This window comes from Crocodylus porosus, unplaced genomic scaffold, assembly GCF_001723895.1.
Source record: "Crocodylus porosus isolate Cpor-Errol unplaced genomic scaffold, CroPor_comp1, whole genome shotgun sequence".
NCBI classification, from domain to species: domain Eukaryota; kingdom Metazoa; phylum Chordata; order Crocodylia; family Crocodylidae; genus Crocodylus; species Crocodylus porosus.
The window spans coordinates 16482450-16507803 of record NW_017728931.1 but is presented as its reverse complement, the minus strand read 5'-3'; the positions used below and the strand labels follow the sequence as shown (position 1 = coordinate 16507803).

The 25354-nt window shown below is 44.9% G+C and overlaps 1 protein-coding gene across 2 annotated transcripts in view; it reads left to right on the top strand.

The window, feature by feature from the left end:
* Window positions 1–25354, top strand: part of LOC109316318 (tetratricopeptide repeat protein 38-like) — a 38081-nt gene that overhangs the window by 3466 nt on the left and 9261 nt on the right. For both annotated transcript variants that reach the window (XM_019544275.1, XM_019544276.1), the window contains exons 2-11: window positions 2852–2929; window positions 3201–3282; window positions 8093–8264; window positions 8717–8890; window positions 11990–12065; window positions 14519–14638; window positions 17995–18051; window positions 19631–19669; window positions 20529–20610; window positions 21653–21818. In XM_019544275.1, coding sequence (XP_019399820.1) covers window positions 2852–2929; window positions 3201–3282; window positions 8093–8264; window positions 8717–8890; window positions 11990–12065; window positions 14519–14638; window positions 17995–18051; window positions 19631–19669; window positions 20529–20610; window positions 21653–21818 — 1046 coding nt within the window. The remainder of the gene's footprint in view (window positions 1–2851; window positions 2930–3200; window positions 3283–8092; window positions 8265–8716; window positions 8891–11989; window positions 12066–14518; window positions 14639–17994; window positions 18052–19630; window positions 19670–20528; window positions 20611–21652; window positions 21819–25354) is intronic.

Sequence of the window (25354 nt, the reverse complement as noted above, 5' to 3'; positions counted from 1 at the left end):
AGTGCCACTCTGTTCCCTCTTTTGCTGCCTTGTACAGTGCTGGGAGCAGCACTCCTCCCTCAACCCCTTCCCTAGTCCCAGCCTCCCTCCCTCCCTCCCCGCCATGGGAACCTATCTCTATTTTTGCATTGTAAAATGGGTTCACTTTATGCAAATTCAATTTATGCGCCGTTCTCCGGGAATGCATGTACTGCATAAATTGAGGGAAACCTGTTTTGGCAAATGGTGGAACTGCTTCTCTGTATAGCAAAGCGCAGAATTTTGGTGCCCTGTAGTTTTCAGAAGGGCACTCTGAAGTTGATGATGCTAGCTAATAATTGAGGTTTAAAGAGCGAATGGTTAGATAGCACTGGCACTCAAACTTTTTTGGGTCATGTACTTGTAAGTTTATTATGCTTCTGTGTACCCTGTGATTCTGGGTTACAGACAATAAAATACAAAGGACTTTGTTGCGTGGTAATTTTGGGTGGCTCCTGGAGCTCTTAACCTCTGGGTTGTCCATGCATTAAAACCCGAAGGTGGTTATAAGCACTCGTTATGTGGCTCAAAATTAGGCCACTCAGTGGTAGGATTATCTCTGATCCCTGTATGCAGCTTGTTACACTAAGGGGTAGACATTCTAAGTTACACCTTAGTGTAACCACCCCGCCGGCCTTCTCTCCTGCGCTGGCCCTGATCAGGCCCACTGCCCCACCTTGGCCCTCCCTAGCACCCCAGATCCCCGCTCACTGCCCCTTTGCCTTCCCCCCCATCCCCACCCTGTAATTGTGGCTACTGGGGGGGTGCAGGCAGGGAAGGGGTAACCTGATTGCCTGACCACTGCTGAATTGCTGCAGCTCTCTGCAGAGCCCAGAGGGCTTGGGGGGGGAACTGGGAGAACCACAAGGGGCTGGGGGGAAGTCCAGAATGGGGCTGGAGGTGGGGGGTGGAGATTCTACCTTTCAGTCCTCCAGGCCCTGCTGCTGGCTTGAAGGTGTGATTACTTCAAATTTGAGAGAGAACTAGCACCCATAAACATTTGTGCCATGCACAGTGTAATACAGGGGTGGGCAAAATACGGCCTGAGGACCAGATCCAGCTTGCGAAGCCATTCTATCTAGTCTACAGGGCCCCTAAAAATATAGAAGATTAATATTTGTCTGCCCTTGGTTCCTGTAAAAAATAACAGGAACCAAGGGCAGTAGGACCCAGGGGAAGCCTGGCAGGGTCTCACAGCAGCAGGGCCTGCCCAGCCCTGCCCTGTTTCCCCATCCAAAAGCCACATGCTGTAGCTGCTCACAGCCTGCCTGGGGCTGCCTGTGGCCTGCTGTGGACAGCCCCGTGCAGGCCGTGAGCGCCTGCAGCAAGGAGCACCAGCCATGGGGCAGGAGAGGAGCCGCTTTTCCCCCCAGCACTCAGAGCTTTTCCCTGGGCTCCTTCCTTGCTCCTTCCCAGCGTGGAGGAAAGCGGCCCCTCGCCTGCCCCATGGTTGGCGCTCCCTGCTGCAGCTGCTCACAGCCCGCATGGGGATATCCAGAGCTGGCACAGGCAGCCCCAGGCGGGCTGCGAGTGGCTGCAGTGTGGGGTGCTGGCCATGGGGCAGGGAGGGGCTGCTTTCCCCCACGCACTCAGCACCACCTTGTAACCCAGCCCCATTGCCAGCCTGGGCTCCAGGCTAGCCCATCGGGGCTGTGCGTGGTGACGGCACCTGCAGCCCCCCGCTTGCCGTGCTGGGTAGTGTCTGCCACTGCTGCCTGTGGGCTGCTCAGCGCGCAAGCTCTGGGGCAGGTTACGACTGGTGCTGAGCATGGGGAAAAGCAGCCCCTTGCTCGACCCGTGGCCAGCGCCCTCCGGTGTAGCCACTTGCAGCTCACCTAGGGCTGCCTGTGCCTGCTCCAGACAGCCCCACACAGGCTGCAAGCACCTGCAGCAGGGAGTGCTGGCCATGGGGCGGGTGAGGTGCCACTTCCCCGTACTCAGCACCAGCTTCTTCCTTGCCAGCAAGCAGGGGATTGGGGCTGTGTGCTGCCACTCACCTGTACCGGAGGGCTGGGGCATACTGGGTGTGAGTGGGCGGGGAGCCAGCGGGAAGACAGCCTACACCGGTGTCCTGGGGCCAGTGCCAGTGGGGCCCAGAGGAGGATGGCAGGACTGCGGGGTCCCAGCTGGCAGGGGATCTATGGAGCCAGGCCAGCTCCCACTCTTCTGCTGGTGCAGCCTAACCTGGGTCCACAGACCCCTGCCAGCCTGCGCTCTGCTTTGGGCCCCACTAGTGCTGGCCCTGGGACAAATTTTCCCAAGATGGTGACCAGGGGGTGGGGCACCTGTCAAGGGGCTGGGCTATCTATGCAGCCCTGGACAGCCTGCCTAAACTGGGTAAGCGGCCCTCCGCCCAAAATAATTGCCCGTCCCTGATGTAATGTGTAACAAGGTCCCAATACTCTCTATGTCAGTACAACCACACTATGAATAAGAGTGTTTTTCATTTCTGAATTTTGCTTTTCTTCTTTCCCATTCTTTTTTCTGTGTACTTTCTGGGCATTTGCCACATACCACCAACAGTATATATTTCCCTACCTGGGAAACTAACCTAGAGTTACAAGACCACAGAGGACACTCTACTGTACAATTTATTTTACCCTTTCTTCCATCATTATTATTCCTCCCTCACTACCCCCTTTCAGAGGTGTGTTTGCTTGAGTAAAAGGGGTGTGTGGGTATTCAAACTGTCCTGTCAGGCTTTTTTTTTTTTTTGGCAGGTGAAAGACATTGCTGGAAACCTGTTACTTCAATTCCTATGTCTCAACAAATACAGCATCTAAGAGATCAGTGTATGATGAGTAAAAAGTTTCACATTTTCATGTTTTTTCAGGCCTGGAAGGATGCTGGACTTGCTCTATCCACGACTAGTAATGAGGCCTGCAAGATGTTTGATGCCATACTGACTCAGGTATGACAGAAGGGTTTGGGTTAAGTGGGTATTCAGAGGATTGTGTTGTTTCAGTTGATTTCCAAATTCCAGCCTGAAAGAACAGTCAGGATAAAACCATAGTTCCAAGAAGCAGAGTCCCCGACCTATAGGATTACTGATTTAATGTTCTTTCTGAATCTAATATCTATTCAGTCTTCTTTTTTAACCTTTATATGACTTGAGTTTCAGCTAGGGCAATGAAAGAAACTCAGTTCCACTTGTGTCTAGTTGGTGTCCTTTTCTGTTGCAGTATGCAACATGGACCAATGATATGAGCCTGGGAGGCATTGAGGGATGTCTCACCAAGTTAAAAGCAGCAGATCCAAATTTTAGTAAGTATAACCTTTTGATTGTTTGTATTGTTGCTGGACATGTAGTGTCATGGTTTTATCTGCTTATTTCTCAGGGGATCTGTTGGATTAGGATAACATTTTTGGTTTTGGACATCCTTTTTGCCTTCTCTAGCACATTTTCTTCTCTATAGTATCTTTTATCTGTGTTTTACTTCTCTTTTCAGTAGCAAACAGGAGAAATGGTAAATAGGTTAATAAAAAAAGATAATAGAATGTAACAAGGAAAAAGAAAAATCATTAATTTGTGGTATGCAGAAAGAGAACTTGTCACATTTCATCATGTCATGTTAAATGAGACCCTCCTGGTGCATGGCAGCCACCTCCACACTGTGCAGTATCCCTAAGTCTCTCCAAGACTTCTGGCTGCAGACCCCTTGGCTCTGCAGGCTGTGCCACGATGTCCTACATCCAGGGATAAGGGCAGAAAGCGGTAACAGTTAGAGATTCATAGATTCTAGGGTTGGAAGAGACCTCAGCAGGCCATCTAGTCCGAGCCCCTGCCCCTGGCAGGCAAGAAAAGGGTCACCAAACCTGGGATCATGTGATCCCAGCCAAATGCCTGTCCAGTTTCCTCCTTGAAGACCCCCAAGGATGGGGCGAACACTACCTCCCTTGAAAACCTATTCCAGATCCTGGCAACCCTGACCGTGAAGAACTTTTTTCTAATATCCAGTCTAAACCTACTCTCCAGTAGCTTATGGCCATTGTTCCTTGTTGTTCCAGGGGGTGCCCTGGTAAAGAGCTCATTGCCTACTTCGTGTTGCTCTCCCCTTATGAATTTGTACGCTGCCACAAGGTCTTCTCTCAGCATTCTCTAGGAGAAGCTGAAGAGGTTAAGGTCCCTTAGCCTTTCCTCGTAGGGTTTTCCCTGCAGGCCTCCAGTCAGATGAGTGGCTCTTCTTTGGACCTTCTCCAGGTTGTCTGTATCCTGCTTGAACTGCGGCATCCAGAACTGGACACAGTACTCCAGCTGTGGCCTGGCCAGTGCCACATAGAGGAAGAATCACCTCCCTGGACCTGTTTGTGAAGCGCCTATGAATGCACGACAAGGTGCGATTGGCTCTGCCAGCTACTTCATCATGTTGATGACTCATGGTCATCCTGGAGTCGACAGTGACTCAAAGATCTCTTTCTGCCCCACTGGTACTAAGAAGGTCCCCCCCCCACCACAGCCTATAGTTAAGATGGCAGTTTTTTCTCCCGAGATGTAGCACCTTGCACTTGTCCTTATTGAATTGCATCCTGTTGCTCTCTTCCCACTTCCCCATCCTGTCGAGGTCAGCCTGGATCTGGTTTCTTCTCTCCAGGGTGTTAGCTTCACCCCATATTTTTGTGTTGTCTGCAAGTTTGGACAGGGTGCTTTCCACCCCCACATCCAGATCCCTGATGAAGATGTTGAACTGCAGCGGCCCCAGAACTGAGGCCTGAGAGGCTCTACTGCACACATCTTTCCAGGTTGACACTGACCCATCCACCACCACCCTCTGAGTGCGACCCCTGAGCCAGTTTGCTACCCATTTTACTGTAGGCAAAACTCAGTTAATCAGCCAGGACCTGCCTGCTGTAAACCCATGCGGTTACCCTTCTGCATCACATTAGCTCCCACAGATGTGTTACTTGATAATTTTTTCGAGGATTTTCCCTGGGATAGAGGTAAGGCTGACCGGTCTATAGTTCCCTGGATCCTCCTCCTTCCCTTTCTTAAAGATTGGGATGACATTGGCCCTCTTCCAGTCCTCTGGGACCTGACCCGAGCACCATGAGTGCTCATATATTGTTGCTAGTGGTTCAGCTATGACACTTGCTAATTCCTTCATTACCCATGGGCGGAGTCCCTCTGGTCTTGGTGATTTGAACGCACCCAGTCCCTCCAAGTGTCCTTTTACCGTGTTAGCACTGACTGTTTGTCAGCTAATGTTCCCCTTGTTGATGTCCGTGATACATACTGAGTGTTTGTCTAGATTCCTGTTTAAGAAGACAGAGACAAAAACCGCATTGAAGAACTCTGCCTTGTCCTTGCTATCCGTCACTAAGCCCCCCTGTCTGTCCTGTAGGGAGTCCTATGCTACCCTGCACCCTCTTTTTGCTCCCAGCATACCTAAAGAAGGATTTTTTATTGTCCTTAATCCCTGCTGCTAGCCTGAGTTCTAGAGCTGCCTTGGCCTTCCTGTCTCCTTACAGGTGTGGGCCAAGGAAGTGTACTCCTCCTTGCTAGCTACCCCCTGCTTCCACTTTCTTTATGCTACTTTTTTTGCCCTTAAGGTATCCTGGACCCTGGTTAGCCAAAGGGGCTTCTTAGTCCCTTTGCCCCCTTTCCTCTGCCATGGGATTGTCTCTCTCTGAGCCCAAAGAATGGTATCCTTGAGGAATGACCACCCCTCCTGGACCCCCAAAGCATCTAGGCTCTTGGTTTCTAGTACCATGCTAACCAATCCCCTGAGCCTATTAAAGTCATCCCTTTTAAAGTTTAGCACCTGTATCCTGCTAGGTATAGTGCCCACTCTTATCTGGATATTAAATTTCATCATTTGATGATCGCTGTCCCCTAAGTTGCCTTGAATCTGCAGGTCCCCCACCAGGTCATCCCCTGTGGCCAACACCAAGTCAAGCAAGGCATTACTCCCGGTGGGATGCCTTGCCTCCTGTGTGAGGTGGAGGTCCTGAATACAGGTTAAGAACCTGTGTGAGCAGTTAGATCTAGCTGACTGTTCCTCCCAGCATATGTCTGGGTAGTTAAGGTCCCCCATGACTACCATGTCTCTAGACCGCACAGCCTCTGAGAGCTGCCTGGAAAATTCCCCGTCTACCACCTGGTGAGGAGGCCTGTAGTAGACCCTCACCATCAGGTCCCTTTCACCCCGACCCCCTTGGATCCTAATTTACAGCATCTCTGCTTGTCCATCCTCTGATCCCAGTTTGATCAGGGATCAGATTAGAGATTAGAGAGTGGTGGTGATTAGGGATTAGAGAGTGATGGTGGGGAATGGTGCCTGGATAGGAAGCCTAAGGGCTATAGGTAATCCTCTCAGGAGTCGCATGCAGCCCGTGGACTACCTGTTGGACATCCCTGGATTAGGCCATCAGAAGGATACAGTACTGCGTAAACCTCTCCTGCTAGAAGATGAACATGGTAGCAGTTATGAATAATAGTGTATGTAAAGGACAGATTTATACATAAAGAAAATAGCAATCCTCTTGTGGCATGGTGGAGTATATTTTGATGGGTGGAAAGTACCGTGAAATGAAAGTTGGGAATTGTAGGCTTACTTGTTTGGTCGGCTAAGTAAAATAAATTCATTTTAAAATGCATTTAAAGGTATACACTCAACAAAGAAAACGTCTTTACAATTTTTGAGGCAGTTCTGTAGATAGACAGGACAAAGGTATTAAAAAGTCTTTAGTATCCATTCCATTCTTGAATTAGCTTGTATTTTGAGGATAATTTTACCCATAGCAGAGACTAGAGCTGCCCACTGGGCAAACATTTTATACTGGCTCCTCTGACCTTGCTGCATGGAACAGTATCTCAGTTAGCACCATCGCTCTTTACAGAGCATGATGTATGCACCGATGATTACTTTGGCTCCTGAGTCCAATGGGCTAATGACAGTCCTGTGCACAGGTAGGATGCATCCATGCACCACAGTGCTCTGAATCCAAACAGCAGAGTCTTTCCTCCCCTGGGAAAAAAGAGGAAAGAATCTGCTGTGCAGATTTCAGGATGCTTGCAAAGATGTCTTAGCACAATTTGAACTCTCTGTGGATGTCTGGGAAAGGAGTGCAGAATGCTGCTCTTGTTGGCAGAGTCATCTTGCAGATGGACCAAGGCACTGTGGGGTGGACAAGATCAAGTTTTGTGATGACCAGCATCAGAAGAGCAGTATCTGAGTATCTTGTAAATAACAAGGGAACAAAAACAAGAGTTAAACAACTGGGAAGCAGGAGCGTTGCTAACTGTTTGGCTGTTATGAAATAGTAACTATCATGCTGCAGCTGTTTAACTCTGCCAAATTTAATATGTCTATCCCCAGAAAACCCTGCGGGAGGAAAATTTCCCATTGGAAAGGAACTTTACACTGCAGACAGCAAGCACGGAGTAGAGGCAGTCTGAGAGGAACGTGTTGCTCCTCTGTGATGTGTATCACAGCCAATAAAATGAACAGCCCACGAGTCCTGATCCTCTGTGTACCTGTTATGTTATTCTAAATATGTTGCTCTCATGCTTTCTCTCTCTCTCACTGCCAGTGAGGTTACATCCCATTGTGACTCTTAGTGTCTTACATGTTCTCCATCCATCCCCATCTTTATCCTTGCATGTTCTCAGTCCCTGTACTGACAACCTGGTATTAAGTCCTCTCTAACTTCTTAGCTGTTGCTGCCCCTGAGTACAGTGCCTCTGTAGTCACTGTGATCTGCATTTCATTGTCATTTTTGCGCATGGGCTATTATGAAGCAGAGGGAAACTGTTCTACAAAAGTTCTGTTCTACAGTAGGCTTAAAAAAGCATTGGCGCCTAGTACCATTACTAATACTAAAGTTGGTATTTGGGGACAGAGGAGGGTTGTAGAAATGTTTAAGGAGAATTTGAAAATAACCAGTTTTCGGATGAGGAAAATTTCAGGTTCCTGCTAGTAACTCAGTGTGTGATTTGGGCTTTATGTTAGACTGTAACCAGTTTTGGCACTACTGTTTGCTGGTATGACATCAGTAGTTTGGCCATCATTTATTGTACTTGCTAAACTATCTGCAATTCTGCATATCTGAAGTTTGTATCTGTTGCTTTCTTCAGCAATGGGACATGTGATTGCTAATGGCTTGGCTTTGGTTGGCACTGGGAGTTCAGTGCGGTTAGACAAAGACCTGGACAGTGCAGTAAAGAAGATGATGGCTCTTTCAAAATCACAGTTGTTGACCGAAAGGGAGAAACTACATGTGTCTGCATTAGATTTGTATGTCCGTGGGTAAGTAGTTGTTTTTTAGTGGGATGAAAAGGGAGGCATGGCTTGGTTTTATCATTCAACCTCTGTGACTTATCACATGCAGGCCTACCTCCTTGTGGGCTGGGTCAGGACCCACCCTATCACTGCTTATCCCACCCCCAAGTTCCTGTGGGCTCATCCCACCCCTTCAGGAGCCCCACAGGCCAGGTAACACAGCTCTGCCTGGTAGATATGGTCTGTGGGCCTTATCTTTGACATTCCTGGTTTAGAATAAGGCGTATGTTGAAGACAGCATAACTAATGTTCTTGTACGTCTAAAAACTAAGAAATTACTGCAAGGGAGAAGACTGACATTTGTCATTGGGTTTCCTTCTTGCCAGAGTAATATAGGTTTAGAAATAATATTAGGAGGAGGCACTTGAATCTCATTGGCTCTATTGATGGTTAATATAAATATGGTTTCTCATCTCCAGGCATCTTCCCCAAGCTTGTACAGTATGGGATCAGATTCTCCAGGACCATCCAACTGACATGCTAGCACTCAAATTCTCCCAGGGCACTTATTTTTACTTGGGCCATCATATACAAATGCGAGACTCTGTTGCCCGGGTTTATCCTCACTGGACACCTGATATTCCTCTGAGCAGGTATGTAGTAGGTTGTGTTCAATTATTGATTGGAGTACCTACATCTGGTGTGCCTGTGCTTTGGTCATCTGGTCAGCAGCGTTATTTGGGGCTGTGTACATGTGCTGATTATCCCTACAGCCCCATCCAAGCATATGGATGAGGTAAACTTAACTACCAGTATATAAAATCATGAACATTTATTCTGTGTTCCTACTGATACACTGCTTATTTTTTTCTAAGTGAAATTTTGCCCAAATGGAGCATGTTTTTTAATAGCTTTCATGTGTCATAAATGACATAGGGTAAAATCCTGGCTGTACTGACATCTCTGGCAAAAGTCATATATGAAAAATGCTTTCCCTCTTGTTACCTGTAACACATCATAGTTTTTTGGTTTAGCTTATTTTTTTAAAATCATGGGATTCTTGTGACCATGGTGCATGAGGGGATGGAGTGGATGATTGTAAGGAGCCTTTGACAATCAGTCACCTACAAACATTGGGATCTAGACTGAAAGGATAAGAAGGCCCCTACCAGTCTCCAAATAACGGAAGTATCCACAAGCCATCAATAGTGGTGGTGTTGGGAAAGATCCAACTTTATCCAAGCATGCCAATGCCTGATTTTCTCAGAATTGTTGCATCATGAACCTTGCCTGTGATTCCTACAGTATGTTGATGAACCTAACCCTGTAGTTAACCAGCCCTTACCAAAGCATAGAGTTAATTTCCTGTGTAGTTAACATATTTGTTGGTTCCTTTAGAGAGTGAAGATATAGAGCATATATTTACCATCCCTGTGTATATGAACGGGCAGGGCAGTAATCGTAATGTTCATTATGTTGGGCCAGCGTGTCTTGCATGCTTCCTTCAGTCCTTCGTATCTAACACCTTTGTATGTTTCTGTCATGGCCAAAAGGCTTTCTGTCCTCTCTTACCTCTCCAAAAGATCCATAGTTGTTATCTTGTGTTCTTTCAGTCAGGACTTTCTTCCCAGAGATTTAATTTAAATCTGCCTTGCTGTAGTTCAAGCAATATTAAGAAAAGCCCAGCAGTTCTGAAGAGTACTTCAGACCAATGCCTGGAACGACTCCACTCCATACAAAGTTTGGGGTATACCCCCATAAATCCTACCACTGTATTGAAGTCAAAGGCAGCACAGGGCAGACATGAGTAACCCAGGCTTGACACACCTAAAATCAAAACAGGTAGATGAGGGAGAAGTGGCTAGCTTGTTCTTGAGCTCAGAGCTTGTAGATATCTTAGAGTTAGACGTACCCTTAATGTTTCCTTTTTTGGTCTCGCGTAAGTATCCATTGTAAAAAGTGCTTTTCCATCTCTAAATTTATTTCACTTCAAAATTTAATTAGTAAAATAGTATAATGTTGCATGCATTATCATGTTCGGGAATATATGCATTGCGTCTTGTACGTTTTGTATACGTTGTTTTCATAGACTGCAAAAAATGTCATTTGGTTTAAAATAATACTCTACATCGGGGTGTCCGACCTTTTTGAATGTCATGAACTTTTTATCACCCAGTGAGCCATATTCAAAGACCTCACAGGAAGTGGTATCACATCAGGAAGTGATGTCACGTGACCTTTGACATCAATGAAGTTGCAAGAAGTGACAATGAAATGGGTCTAACTAGCTCAAAACTCTCCGTCTCTATAGCATCCACCTCTGCCACTGTTCGGGACAGGATACTGAGCTAGATGGACCATGGGGCTGACCAAGCATGGCACTTTTTATGCTCTTATGTTGAGAAGCTCTTATATTCTTTGGCTGAACTTCCAAACTATGGCTGAGATTTGCAAAATGGGGTAGATAGGCATGTTACGAAGTTGTCATAAAAGATTTGGAGCCCTTTAACTCCCATTAATTTTAATGGAAGTTGGCCTTTTGACTCAGTTTTGAAAATCTCAGCCCAAAGTGCCAACCAAATAAGTCAAAATATATTTTGCATTTCTATGCAGTGCATCTATGTGGGGCTGTCCAAGCATTTTACAAACATTAAATGAACCTCAGGATGAGCCCAGCCACAGCAGCAGGGGCTCAGCAGCACTTTTCCCCCTACCTGCGCTGGTCAGTCCCAAGCGGCACACGGCTCCGCCGCCACTTCTACTGGCTGATGCTGACCTGGGCGGGTCTGTCCCATCTGGAGCAGCACACAGCTGAAGCCGGCTTCCCATGTGCTGCTGGGGACGGGAGGAGCCCGGCCGGGTCTGCACCAGCCAGCAGAAGTGGCGGCAGAGCAGTGTGCTGCTTGAGATGGGATGAGCCTGGCTGGAGCGGCAGAGGCTCAGCTGCATTTTCCCCCTGCCTGCGCCGGTCAGACCCCGAGCAGCACACGGCTCCGCCGCCACTTCTGCTGGCCAGTGCTGTGCTGGCCAGGCTCCTCCTGTCCCCAGCAGTACGTGGGAAGCTGGCTTCAAGCTGCGTGCTGCTCCTGATGGGACAGACCCGCCCAGGTCGGCACCAGCCAGCAGAAGTGGTGGCAGAGCCGTGTGCCGCTTGGGACTGACCAGTGCAGGCAGGGGAAAGTGCAGCTGAGCTCCTGCTGCTTTGGCTGGGCTCATCCTGTCCCGAGAGGCAAATGGGCTACTCCTCTTCCCACACGCACCGTGTCGGCAACGTCAAGCTGAGATGGTGCGTGTGGGAAACTTGTCTCTTCTCCAACCCTTCAGCAGCCATTAAGAAGCTGCTGAGGGGCTGGGGGAGGAACAAGGGGTGGGAACGAAAATAAACAGTGTTTACTTTCATTTCCCATCGCAACACCGCAGACCTCAGAAAATGGCTTGGCGGGCTGCATGCTGGCCCACGGGCCGTATGTTGAACAAGCCTGCTCTACGTCATTATCAGTTTTCTGTGAGTTTAACAGAGCATATGGAAAACATGATTTTTCCTAAAAAGTGTACAGTGAAAGGGAAAGAGTGAGGTGGCCATTTGGTGGATTTCTAATTTTTATAGGAAAATCAGCTTCTGAGTTCTTTCTCTCTTTATTGTTGAGTGTTACAACTTGCCATGAATTAAATTTTTTGTCGTACATACTTCTAACGTTTTACAATATAAGTGTCATCCTAGTTCTAAATGATTTTTCTTTCCTTTTGTTTAGCTATGTAAAAGGCATTTTCTCTTTTGGACTGCTGGAAACTAACATGTTTGATCGCGCTGAAAAGCTTGCAAATGAGGTAAGCAGGCCACTACGGGTGCTAAAAGCCTTGGAACTTGTAATCATGGTCAATATTCCATATTGCATATGTTCATTTGAGAAATAAGATTTAATTGGATCATAGAAACAGGGCTGGGAGGGACCTCACAGGGTCATCTAGTCCAGCCTCGTGCTCAAGGCTGGATCATCCCTGACTAAACCATCCCAGCTAAGTTTCTGTTCAACATTTTCTTGAAAACTTACCCAGGTGGATATTCCATAATTTCTCTAGGTAGCCTGATCCAGTGCTTTACTACCCTCATAGTTAGAAAGTTCTTCCCAATCTCCTACCTAATTTTCCCTTGCTGCAGCTTGAGGCCTTGCTCCTAATCCTGCCCCCCTGCAGTCACAGAGAAAAGTCTATTTCCGTCGTCTCGCAGAGAGCTGGACTTTGTGTCACCTAAAGTTGCATCATATATGAGACTTAGCTGTCAGTTTCTATGTTAGCAGTAGCTAATAGGGGTGTGCGAAGTGAGCCATATTCGATTAGGATTCAGCCTGAATCAGGGGCAGTGATTCAATTTGTTGATTCAGATTGCTGTCCCTAATTCGATTCGGCCAAATCTGAATCTTAAGATTCAATGCCGATTTGGAAAATCAGCAATTCGGCCATAGACACAGCTTTAAATATTTTTTCTACATACCTCGAGGTACCAGGCGTGGCTTGTGAACACTGTGATGGTAGGACAGATGGAGAATCCCACAGGAGCACGGGAGGGGCCCCCTGTGTGCTTGGCAGCAAACCTGGAAGTGAACCAGAAGTACTTCCGGTCCATGTCTGGGTCTGCTGCCAAGTGCACAGGGGGAGTTCCCCTGCACTCCCCCCGGCTCAGCGATTTGGCTGCAGAGGGACCCCAGGTGGCCCCCCAGACCCAGGAAGCTCCAGTTGCCAGGGAGCATGGGGGCCCCCAGCGCACTCCCCGGGGGACCCAGAAGTGGACCAGAAGCAGTTCTGGTCCACTTCTGGGTCTGCTGCCAAGCGTGCTGGAGAGCCCCCTGTGCTCGTGTGGGACACGCCATCTGACCCACCATCACAGCGTTCACAAGCCACCTGGTACCTAGAGGTATGTAGAAAAAACATTTAAAGTTGTGTCTGCGTCCGAATCGCTGAATCTTTCCGAATCTCTCTGAATAGATTTGGAGGGTTCTAATTCAATTCAGAGAAGTTAAAAGGTCTGCTTCGATTCGGATTCAGAGATTCGGCCACTGAATCTGAATTCGGCCACTGAATTTGGCCATTCTCATAGGGAAGCTAACGGGCTGTGGAGTGGATGCCTACACAGTTAGGTGGGTGGCTAAGTGGCTTAGAGACTGCACCCAGAGAGTGGGGGTTGGCTGGCCATTTTCAACCTGGAAGGAGGTGAGCAGTGGGGTCCCACAGGGTTCGGTCCTTGGGCAGTATTATTTAATATCTTCATCAGTTATTTGGACGAGGGTGTGTTGAGCACCCTCTCCAAGTTCGCAGATGATACCAAATTATGGGGCAAAGTTAATACACCAGAGGGCAGGGAGCAGTTACAGGCTGACCTAGACAGGTTAGATCGATGGGCAGAACGTAATAGGATGCAGTTCAACAAAGATAAATGTAAGGTACTCCACCTAGGAAGGAGGAATCCCCAGCACACCTACAGGTTGGGGGATGTCCTCCTCAGCAGCTCAGAGGCTGAGAGAGATTTTGAAGTCATAGTTGACTCCAAGATGAACATGAGCTGGCAGTGCAACAAGGCTATCAACAAAGCCAGTCACACCTTGTCGTGTATTAGCAGGTTCATGACCAACAGATCGAGGGAGGTGATACTCCCCCTCTATGCAACACTAGTCAGTCTGCAGTTGGAGTACTGTGTCCAGTTTTGGGCTCTGCACTTCAAGAGGGACATGGAAGATCTGGAAAGGGTTCAGAGGAGGGCCACCCACATGATTAGTGGTCTCCATGAGAGACCCTACAAGGAGAGGTTGAGAGATCTGGATCTCTTCAGCCTATACAAAAGACAGCTGAGGGGTGACCTTGTAGCCACCTATAAATTTATCAGGGGAGGACAGCAGGGTTTTGGGGATGCGCTGTTTACCAGAGTGCCTCATGGAGTAACTAGGAATAATGGGTGCAAATTTAGTGGAGAGTAGATTTAGGTTAGACATCAGAGTGGCCAGAGTCTGGAAGGGGCTTCCAAAAGAGCTGGTGCTGTCACCTAACTTGGAGGTCTTTAAGTGGAGGCTTGCCAATCACCTGGCTGGGGTCATCTGACCTCAGTCCTCTTTCCTGCCAGGGGCAGGGGGTTGGACACAATGATGCATTGGGTCCCTTCTGACTCTGTAATCTATGAATCTCTGCCAAATCGAATCAGGGTCCAAAGCTTTGCACAGCCCTAGTAGATAAGTATTTATTTAAAATGTTCCACTAAGCATTGTCTTTTTTTTCTTTCTTCCTATCATCAGGCTTTAGCTATAAATCAGACGGATGCATGGTCTGTCCATACCATAGCACATATAAATGAAATGAAAGTAAACCTGAATGATGGACTGGCGTTTATGAAGCAAACTGAAAACAACTGGAAGGTAAATGTCCTTAACAATGCCTCCAAAATGGCTCCTTATGTGTGGTTCTTTCTTTCCATTCAACTCAATGCTGTTGAGTCCTGTTTACATACCTTTTTATCAGATATATTACAAGTTACATAGTTAAACAGAAGAAGCCCTTGCTTCAAGGCAGAAATCTTTGAACATGCTACCTAAGATTCAACAGACAGAAAATTTAGCAACTGATCAATAATTCAGAATACCATTCTGGGCATTAATCTTTTAAAATATAGCTTGAGTGCTTATGGCTGTGATCGGTAGTACACAGGTTTGTTTTAATGTCAACAACTCTCCTCCTTTTTATGTCTATTTGAATGACCACATAAAGACTCTTGAGGCAAGTTTTGCCATTGGTGTCAGAGGAATCAGAAATTCCAACTGACAGATGGGAACATTATTTACTTATAACTTTTCTTCTTATCGTTCCTGGATTAGCTATTAGATGCAACCAGTTAGTGGCAGGGAACACTGAGAATCTTGTCAATGGTGCAGTGACAGAAACAAAAGCTGCTTATTGCATCAGAGTGAAAGCAGCTGGGTTTCCATCATAAGGATGTGCTCAAGGAGACTGAGATTTCATTTAGCCATTCAGGATTTGCCCTGAAATGAAGCATTGCAGAAAATGGTCCAAATTCTACTCCATTACACAAGTGTAAATCTATGTTTAGTATACATCTGTTGTTTCAGTTAAGTTATTCCAAATGTATGGTGGTTTGCATGAGAAGCAAAATTTCCTTTGTCTTTTTATGCACTTGGATAGCCCACAGGGCCAAAATATTACCCAATACTAATGAATTTATTATTACATTGCCACTCTGAGATAAGGAACTGTTGTTATCCTGATTTCATGGATTGTAACTTGCTCAGTTTTTCCACAGGAACTGAACCTCACTCTCTTGAGTCCAAGTCCATTACTTCAACCATAAATGAATTTATTTTCTTTAGGTGCAGTTGGAGACAAGCCTCTTTACACAGTGGGGCATTTTAACTTGTTGGTAATTCTAGTTTTTTGTTTTAAATTCTTAACTAAAAATCATAACATAATGTATAAGGTGATCATGTCTATTTTTTTTTAACTTCTAAATTATAAGGTTGACCTTTTTTGGAGTTGTGTTCCTTATCTTGATTTAAAGAGAAGTTAGTGGGTCTGGATTGCATCCAAAATGCTATCTTCTCCTCAGCATGTGCTATTTCTCCTAATAATGCTATGGTAAATATTTCATTGTCTGTGTCTTTGCATAAAAAATATTTTGCTATTCATCAGCACAAGTCTCCAAAAGACATGGATGGTGTTGGTAGGTGAACTGTTTTAAATGCTACTTGCAATTTAGCTTTTTAGCAACAAATATTCGCCTATAGTGCTTTTATCTGCTGTAACTGTTTACCCCATGTTTTATTGCACGTGGTAAAGGGAAATTTACAGGCTTTCTTCTTAAACTACATTTTAAAGGTTGATAGGGAGCTTGGCAAAAAAACCCAACTTCATGAAAAAGTTAATGAATTTAGAATGTATTGCAGACCCAGTCGAAGCCAGATTGTAAAGAAGCTCTGGAGACACCTGTGTTAATTTCTAGAGGAAAGGGTGTTAAAAGTTTAGTTGTAAAGAAAATAGAAATGGTACTTGAGTCTATTTCTAGCTTATTCAAGATCTTAAGTTGCCTCTGTCACTCAAAATATAGGAATAGTTTGTAGCAGTTCATTAAACAACATGCGTTACATCTCTCATGTGGTTCTTTAGTTTGTTCTTCTGTGCAACATGGTGTTATATTAGTAAAATCAAGTCTCAAAGAAGTGCCCTTTTGTGCTTTTGTGCTTGACTTTAATGATTGAGCTTATGGGTAGAGAGTGTTCAAGCCTTCACTTCAGGATCAAATCAGGCATATCATATCTCAGAGCCCTTAGAAATTCTACTTTAACAAAAAATGTAATGAACAATACAGACAATATGGGTAGAATCTTTTTAAGCTCCTAAGTGACCCAGGCCCCTGTATCCTGGGTTACTTTTGGAACTGGATCTTAGACTCCTGTTAGTGTTGCTCTTGGTCCAGAAAAGTCTGTTTCTTTATTTTTTCCCTGGCTGACTCAGGGATGTCAGAAACCCGTTTGTCAACTTAAGCTGCATTTCACTAGCTCCCAGGACAGCTCTGCTCTGGCAATTAGACATTAATCTTACACAAAACTTTACATTGGCAGCCCCCATCAACTGTTTTATCCCTGGGAAGGGAATCCAATAATTTTACTCTCAACTTTTATAATAGATGGCTGTGTAGAGCAAACCTGGTAATATCACCTTTCTGTCAAACACTTTATCACCTGTCTTGTTAGAGTCGTTTTGTAGTGTAATAATCTTAAACAAAGAATGATAACCTTTTGGTTTATCTAGATGACATAAAATACTGATATTGCCAAGGACTTCGTGACTTCTCAAAATCTGATATTGCAGTAGCTACTATGGCAGTGAACACAGTTTGCCCTTGTGTGAGGCAGTTAACTTTAACTACGCTACTGAGCACTGAATTATAAAGTCATGGAACAGCAGAGCTGGAAAGGGCCTCAGTTTGTTGCCTACTCTAGCCTTCTTACTGAGGCAGGGTCATCCATACCCAGAGCATGCCCTACAAGTTCTTGTCTAACCTATTCCTGAAACTGCATAAACGAGAATGGGGGGTTTAAGATTCTTTGTCAGATATGTCCTTTCTTTCCTCTGTCACAAGGGTGTTGTCCAGACAGGCTTCTGTTTGTTGCCAGAGGATATCTGACAAAGTAATGGAAGGGCACATTTGAACTCTTTATGTTGTCAGCTTTTGGGTGGAAAGAAAGTCAATGGAGAGTTTTTTTTTAATTGTGCTATCAAATGATACTCATTGAGAGCATGAGTCAAAATGCATTTCCATTCTGAAAAATGACTGTAAGACTGAGAGACGAGGGCCTCCAGACTTGAAGTACTGCTACATTCAGTAGCTTGGCTAAGTCTATTCCAGCCAGGCAGTTGGTTCAATAAAATATAACCACCAAAGCCTTTGCTTCTCACATTTTCTGGACTGTCATGGCTACATCATCATTCTACCACTACCAAAACTCTATAAAACTTTACTTTTAAGATTTCAGAACGTTTTTGCCCTGAATAGCCTTAAAGAGGAATCCATTCAGTAAAAAAAGTGCCACAGTCAGTATTCAGAGGGGAACTGCAGTTCTAGATTGTTGGCTTTTTTATCTGCTCATGACTTAGAAATTTACATTTACTGCAGGAGAAGACTGACCTCTAAAATAACTGAATTGATTTTAAACTGAGTTTATACATTTGCTGAATTCATTCTTTCTCTCTCTCTTCTCAGGACGCTATGGTTGCTGGTCATAATTATTGGCACTGGGCTCTGTATTTTATTGAAAAGGTATGGAGATGATTTTATATCTGTGCTGCACATTACAGGTGGACAGTCTGACATATAGGTTTGATCGATCTGCCTTCCTCCCTTTTAAATATGTTGCAGTGTTTCCAAAAGTAGTGTAATAGCATTTGTGTTGTTGCTACTTTTATTCAGATATTTTCAAATTATTTCATTTTTCAAGGTATAAAATTTTAAAATGAGTTAAAATGTAGAGAAGTTCGTGTCAAGCCATTAAGTACTCATAGTTATTGCACGTTCTGCACAAATGTTTTGATACAGTGATGCAACCCAGTTCTGTAGTCCTGAAAAAGGTAAAATTCCCATTAACTTCAATACAAATAGTGGTGGCACAAAGGATGTTGAAGACACTTTGCATGAATTACCCAGGAGACCCAAATAGCTACTGTGAAAAAGAAAATTGATATCACATGATCTGAAATGCTGCATGTTCTTAGAAGTATTTAAGATGTTTTGAAATCCTTAATTAAAATATTTATACTCGACCTACTGCGCAGAAAAACGTTTTGTTTGGTTTAAATAATGCTTAGTAGTTATGGCTTTTGTTTGGGGCAAAACTCAGCAGTGAGATAACAGTTGACATGTATGTAAAGCAATGTAAGTTAATCAAAAAACTCAAGTTGTTAGCAAAGAGTGTACTTTGCCCCAGCTTGGCATGAGGTTAATACAAAATGTGTGCAACTCTCAAAATGCCTGAACCTGGAGACAGTAACTTTAAAAGAAGTCCTTTTTTTACTTCCTTGCTGCCTCCTTGATTTTCTTCTTGCAGACCCCGCTTCTGCCTGCCAGTGCACTTCTTGTCAGGCTTTATACATTGTGCTTGTTTTACACATCTACTGTGAAAGGAATGCTAAGACAAAATACACTTCCTTGCATGATTTTACCAGAAGTGTAACATACATCACTTTGATATCACCGCTGAATTAGACCCAAAGACTTCAGGGATAATTTGCCTCGTAAATCCTGGTGCAATTCCAACTGAAATTTCCTTTAAGTCTTTAAAGCTCTTTGAAGGTGGAGCTTTGGATTAAAAGCTGTTGAAAGCTGATTTATTTTTACGTAAAAAGGCTGTTTATAGAGGATGACTTGGGATGCTTATTAATCAGACTCGGACCTACTCTCCTGCCCTGTATCTAATCAAGGGGAGTTGAATATGCATATAAATATGAATTATAAGAATTATTATAATATATCTATACTAGTTGAACCTGTGCTTTGATGCAGAAGATTAATTGATTTTTAAAAAATTTTTATAACTTTTTGTCATAATCATCAGCTTCACTTTATGGTTTATGCATCATTGCCTGTTCCAACTTCAGAATCTTTCAGACCATTGTTTCCATCTGCTTTCGTCTCTTGTAGACTGTAATTGAAATTTTTGACATGGGTGAGCTACAAACCCCCATGATCTGGCCTCCAGAATAAGAGATTTAATTTATACAGATACTACATACCAATATGATAAATAACCTTTTTCTAAAAATCTGTTGTTACCACACTCTGCCAGTTACTTTGGGACGCTGCATTCTAAAGACCGTCATCCCATGGTGCTTTGCTTTTACAGGGCGACTATGAGGCTGCTTTGACGATTTATGATAATCATGTGAGTAGGAATGACTTCTTCCTTAGTGAAAATATATTGTACGTGGTATTGTGTTTACATATTTCTTTCTGTATTTAATGTAAAGGGAATCATGGTGTGATACAGACTTCTGTTTTATTTATAAATGTTTAATTGTCAGTTTAGGTCAGCTGTTACTCAACTGGTAAAAATACATGTGCGTTAGAGGTCATCCTAAAATGCCCAAAAGTTTCTTATGCCATCATATTTGTATTTTGTTTACTCCATATTTTAGAAACTATTTTAAATTTTATGCCTGAATCTTTTAAAAATATTTTCACCAATTCATTTTTCAGCCCCTCTGGCTTTAGCCAGACTGCACTGACTGCTCTGTACAGACCATAGAGAGACTGGGGAAAAAAATGTAAATATCTAATGTGATATAAAATGCATTCTTGGTAAATCCAAGGTGTCTTGAGAGAGGTCTGAGGTCAAAAGTTAGATGACAGAACATTTTAGTCCTGTTTTTCCCCTCATTTCTAGGTGATATGTTAAAGGTCTTTGACTGGATTTCAGGAAAATCTTTTGGAACGATACCCAGGCAATGAATTAGGAGTCTGCATAAGACATTTCTATGCCTGCATTGTTTTTAAATGGTACAATGATACCTTGTCCTGCCTAATACTGTTGCAATGTATCTTGTTGTTTGTCGTTCCAAAAAAATCAAAGAATCATATCCTTTGTAGACTGAAGTATTTGTGAAAAGGTGAAATTTGTGTTCTTGCAAGATAACTGTATCTGGAAGAGTAGACTTTTGCATTGTCAAGATAAATTTTGACTCTCAAGTTAACTTTCCACTTCTACATGGGTCAGGCAATTTAAAAATGCCTTCTGATTGCAGATTGGTCCCAGGTGTAGGACAAGTGGAACTCTGCTAGATGTGGTTGATAACTGCTCTATGCTGTACCGGCTTCAGCTAGAAGGTAAAGAAATGCTATTTCTGTATCATTCTTCTTTAAAGGGTGAGGAGCAAAGCATCACTCTTCCAGCATGCTGGAGGAGCAGTAATAGAGACAATATGCAGAGCAAAGCTGAATGATTTGCTGTTACAGGAGCCAACTCTTTAAACTGATGCTTTCCTTGGGAGGTGAATGTTAAGTTTATATTCATGTTCCTTACCTTTATTTCTCCCCTGAGCTTATTTTTGTAATCTGGCCAGTACAGTATTCCATTCAGCTAGTCAAATATAAATCCATGCTTTTCTTTATCAATTAATTTCACTTTCTTTGTCCCTGGACAACAAGAAGTTGAAAAAACAACGTAAAGCAAAACTGCCCAATTTCTAAGTGGCAAGGGGTCATGCCCTCTGTAACCTGTGGAGAGGTGGCGGGGGGGTGGGGTCCATACAACAAGCTGTAGTAGTGCAAACCAAGTGCTATTAGATGCCTGTCTGGCTTCTCGTGCTGGGAAGATCCAATCAACTCCAATATTTAATTCTTAACATTCATAATGATTGAAATAAAAGGTTTATGAATGTACCGTATCAGTCATTCAGAGAGTTTCATGAGACAATCTAAACAGCCAAAAAGCTTCACTTTAACTTTTTAAGCTAGAGCTCTGGAAAAATTACTTATTCGCTTCCCAGTTTGTTTAATTTTCATGGAACTCTGCTACATCAGGTCATGATGAACTCATCTGCATATGTATTTTGAATTGGTAATCAAATGTCACATGAATTGAGAACAATGATAAGAGCTCATCCTATTATATGGGTTAAGGAGAAGGTGATCTATCTGCTGATAGGCCATAATCCCTGCTAATCTTGTTTAAGATATTGGTGATAATTTATAGATAATCATTTAATTGTTTACTAAAGTTGGAGCGTCACACTGAGAATTCTGCTGGATGTAGAATTGTTCTGATTTTTTTTTTTTAAACCTGCAGTCAAGGTTTATGCAGTTAATTATAAAGCATATGCCATGTGATTTATGTGGAATTGTTTTAAATCATGTATTTGACTCCTAGGGTTAAAGTTGGAAAATAGGTGGAATGAAGTTCTCCAGCTGACAAAAAAGCACACCAAAGATCACGTTCTACTTTTCAGTGATGTCCACATTTTGATGTCTACGTTAGGAGCTAAAGATCATAAATCCACCAGTGAGCTCTTAACAACTCTCCAGGAACTTGCCAAGTAAGTAACTGATTTAAAATACTGTTCTGAATATAACTGTTGTCCCATCACAAGTTGAGGTGAATCTTCAGGAATTTGCCAAGTAAAAAATTGTTGTTTTAAATGTAAATTTTGCCCAGTGTCATAACCAGACTGATTTAACAGGTTGATGGCTCTGAAGCTATCCAGTTAGGAAAGCCATCCTCTTTTTATTTTACTTTTGGTTGTTTTTTTTTAAATGATGATTGTGTTCATGTATGGGGTAAGTCTTTAATACTGGCAGGTAGCAACGTAATCATATAATTCAGGTGTTCATGGCATGTAACTAAACCATTAATTTTTTGGTTCGTTAGGTTCCTTACCATGGGTCTATATTTGGGATATGACTTTTTGTAACTGAACACAGATATGTCCTGTACGTTAGGGGTGTACGAAGCTTCAGTTACCGATTCGATTTGGAGAAGATTTGGCGGTTGAATCATTGAATCCAAGTTGAATCTGGAGACTCACAAAAAGCTCTGAATCAATTTTGAAGCATGCAAATCAATTTGGAAAAGATTCGGGAAAAGATTTGGCGATTCAGAAAAGGTGGACTTGTGGGGAAACAAACTGAGAAGAGATTGGGGGGCAGGGGGGAGGAGGGAGGGGAAAGACTGCTCTGATATTGACATCTGTAGCTGGCCAGTGACTGATCTTTCCCTCAGTTCCCTTCCAATCACAGTGCTCAGGGGAAGGGACATAGAAACAGCATATAAGGCTCTGTGTGAAGCCTTTCCATCCCTTTTGTGAGCTGTTTGTCTGTCCGCATGTGAAAGGTACTGGCTGCAGCGGCTGGCTTCCTAGTCAGTTTCTTCACTCTTTTGCTAGTCTCTGTATCTAGTAAGCAGATAGAAGAAGATATAGTAAGCAGATAGAAGATGTATCTCTCTCACACACACACACACACACACTTACTTTTCCAGCACATCAAACATTATGAAGCATGCTGGAAAGACAGGTGCCAGGTCTTCTGGCAGAGAAGCAAGAGGGGCTAGTGTGGGAGAGCTGCAAGTTTTCCCCTGCCCAAACTTAGACACACCCTTTTCCCTAGCAGCCATGAGATTTCTGCTGCTGGTGCGAGCAAGGAGGTGGGAGCAGTACCTGTTCCTGCACCTGCACCACCTCCACTAATACCAGAAATAGCCACCAGCACCAGCATGACAGTCTCCTCCACCCCAATTTCAGCTCACTCCCAGCATGAGCCTCCCAATGCCAGAGGAGGAGCTGGATCTGGAACCAGGGAAGCTCAGTGCCATAGCCAGGGAAACTGTAGGGAAGGAGAGGGGATATGAATTTGTGCTGCACAACCCTCAAAGTTCCTCTACAGGCAGTTCTCTTCTGGAAGGCACTTCGGAGGAGGTTGTGGGGGCAGATGGCTCAGCTTCCCCTGTTGTTGTGCCTCTGCCTGCTGAGGAGGGGGATAAGGCAAGATCTCCACCCTCAACCCAGAAGCGGGGGGTAGTGCAGAGTGGGATTGTTTTGAGTTAGCAGATGATCCCAGGTACGCTACCAAATAGCACTGCCAAAGACAGATCAGCCAGGGCAAGGAGGTGAAACATTTCACTACCACGGCGATGCTGCTATATTGCAGGAAGCAGCACCCCTTTCCCTTGCTCCTCCTCAGCCTGGCACCAGAGGGAGTGTGCCCAAAGGGAAATCCCCCTCTCACTCCAAAGCCCCTGTCCCAACAAAGCAGAAACAGGCCACCCTGGAGTGGTGGGGGAAAGCCATAGACGAAGTGGGGGGGTGTTGCAAGGGCGAACAAGGTCACCCAGAGCACTGGGGAGATGCTTGCTCTGGATAGCCAGCCCTTCTGTTTAGTTGAGAGACCAGGGTTCAGGCAGCTCATGGTGCTCGTGGCCCCATCATACTGAGTGCCCGCACATACCACCTTTATCAGACCTCCCTGTATGAAGTAAGAACTCCTGCAGGGAGTACTTGAGGGAGGACCTGCACAAGACAGGTCCGCAGGTAGCCTTGCACTTCACCTCAGACATCTGGAGCATCCGGGGGGGAGGATCTTGCCTACCTCTCCCTCACAAGTTACTGATGCGATCAGTCAGTGGGTTCTCTTTCAAGCACAGTTGATGGATAAGTCCCACATGGCAAGGGAGATCATGATGGCCATGAACCACATGGTGCATGGTTGCTTGTTGGGCAGGGTGAAATCACCCGCGGGTTCATGGTCACTGACACTGGGGCCAATATGGTCAAGGCAGTTCATGATGCCAACTTTGTTGGAATTCCTTGTGTGGCACGCAAGTTCCACCTCTTAGTCAGGGACACCTTGGAGGGGGACAGAGCTGCTGTTGACAGCATAGTCAAGACCAGCCAGTTCATTTCAAGATGTAGGAAGGTGTCGGGATACTTCCACCAAAGCATCAAGGGGGTCAAGATGCTGTGGGACAAACAGGTAGAGCTGAGCATCCCACAGCACAAAATCATGCAGGATGTGGAGACTTGGTGGAATTCCACATACCTGATGCTGCAAAGGCTGGTCAAGCAACAGAAGGCATCCATGAGATGGCCTTAGTTGGGGAGATTGGGATCAGCAGCCCCCTTAACAAAACCGAGTGATAATCTCCCAGATCTTAGTGGTCCTCAAGCCATTCCTCAAGGCCACCAAGATCCTCAGTGCTGTCAATGCCATCCTTAGCCAGGTAATCCCTGTAGTGAGGGAGCTTGAGAATCAAATGGAGAAGTTCCAGGGCATCAGTGTTCCTGGCTGTGGCAAGCCACTTTCACCAGAGGTGCAGGCACTGGTGGAGTGGCTGAAAGAGGGCATCAGAAAATGGCTGGATCTGTTGCAGTCCAGTATGGTCCACATGCTGGAGCCATGTACGACCCAAGAATGAAGGGGAGCGTGTGCACCAACAAAACCCTCAATCACTTGACAGAGGTGCTGGTAAACAGAGTCAAGGAGACAGAAGCGGGGATGTGGACGAGGGAGACCCATTTTCCCGTGCCAGCACTTCAGCTACGAGCCAATCTCTTCCACGGCAGCCACTGCCAAGGTGGGCCAAGGACATGGCTTCGATGGTGGAGTCCACAGGTACCAGATCTCAGCTTCGGGCAGGTGGCATGGAGGCTTTTGTGGCTACCTATCTCACCGAGGATGTAGAGCCACTGGACTGTGACCCCTTGGCCTGTTGAGCAACCCGTGGCCGGATTTGGCAGGATCTGGCCACAGTTGCCTGGAAACACCTGTCCTGTCCACTGACCAGTGTTCCAAGCGAGAGGGTGTTCAGTATTGCTGGGGATATTATGACACCCCACCATACCTCCTTGGATCCTAATTTGGTGGAGCAGCTGATGTTCCTCAAGGTGAACTTCCTGCTGCTGGAGTTCCCCAAGTTCCACATGCAGACAGAGTGAGTGCCACCCTCCTCACTCTGTCCACACCTATTTCTTTTTAAAAAAAAAAAAAAAAATTTAAACCATTTAATGCCCCGCTCTCAGAGCTGGAGGTGGCACTTACTATCACCAGACAACAGGGGAAGAACATCCTGCTGAACCGA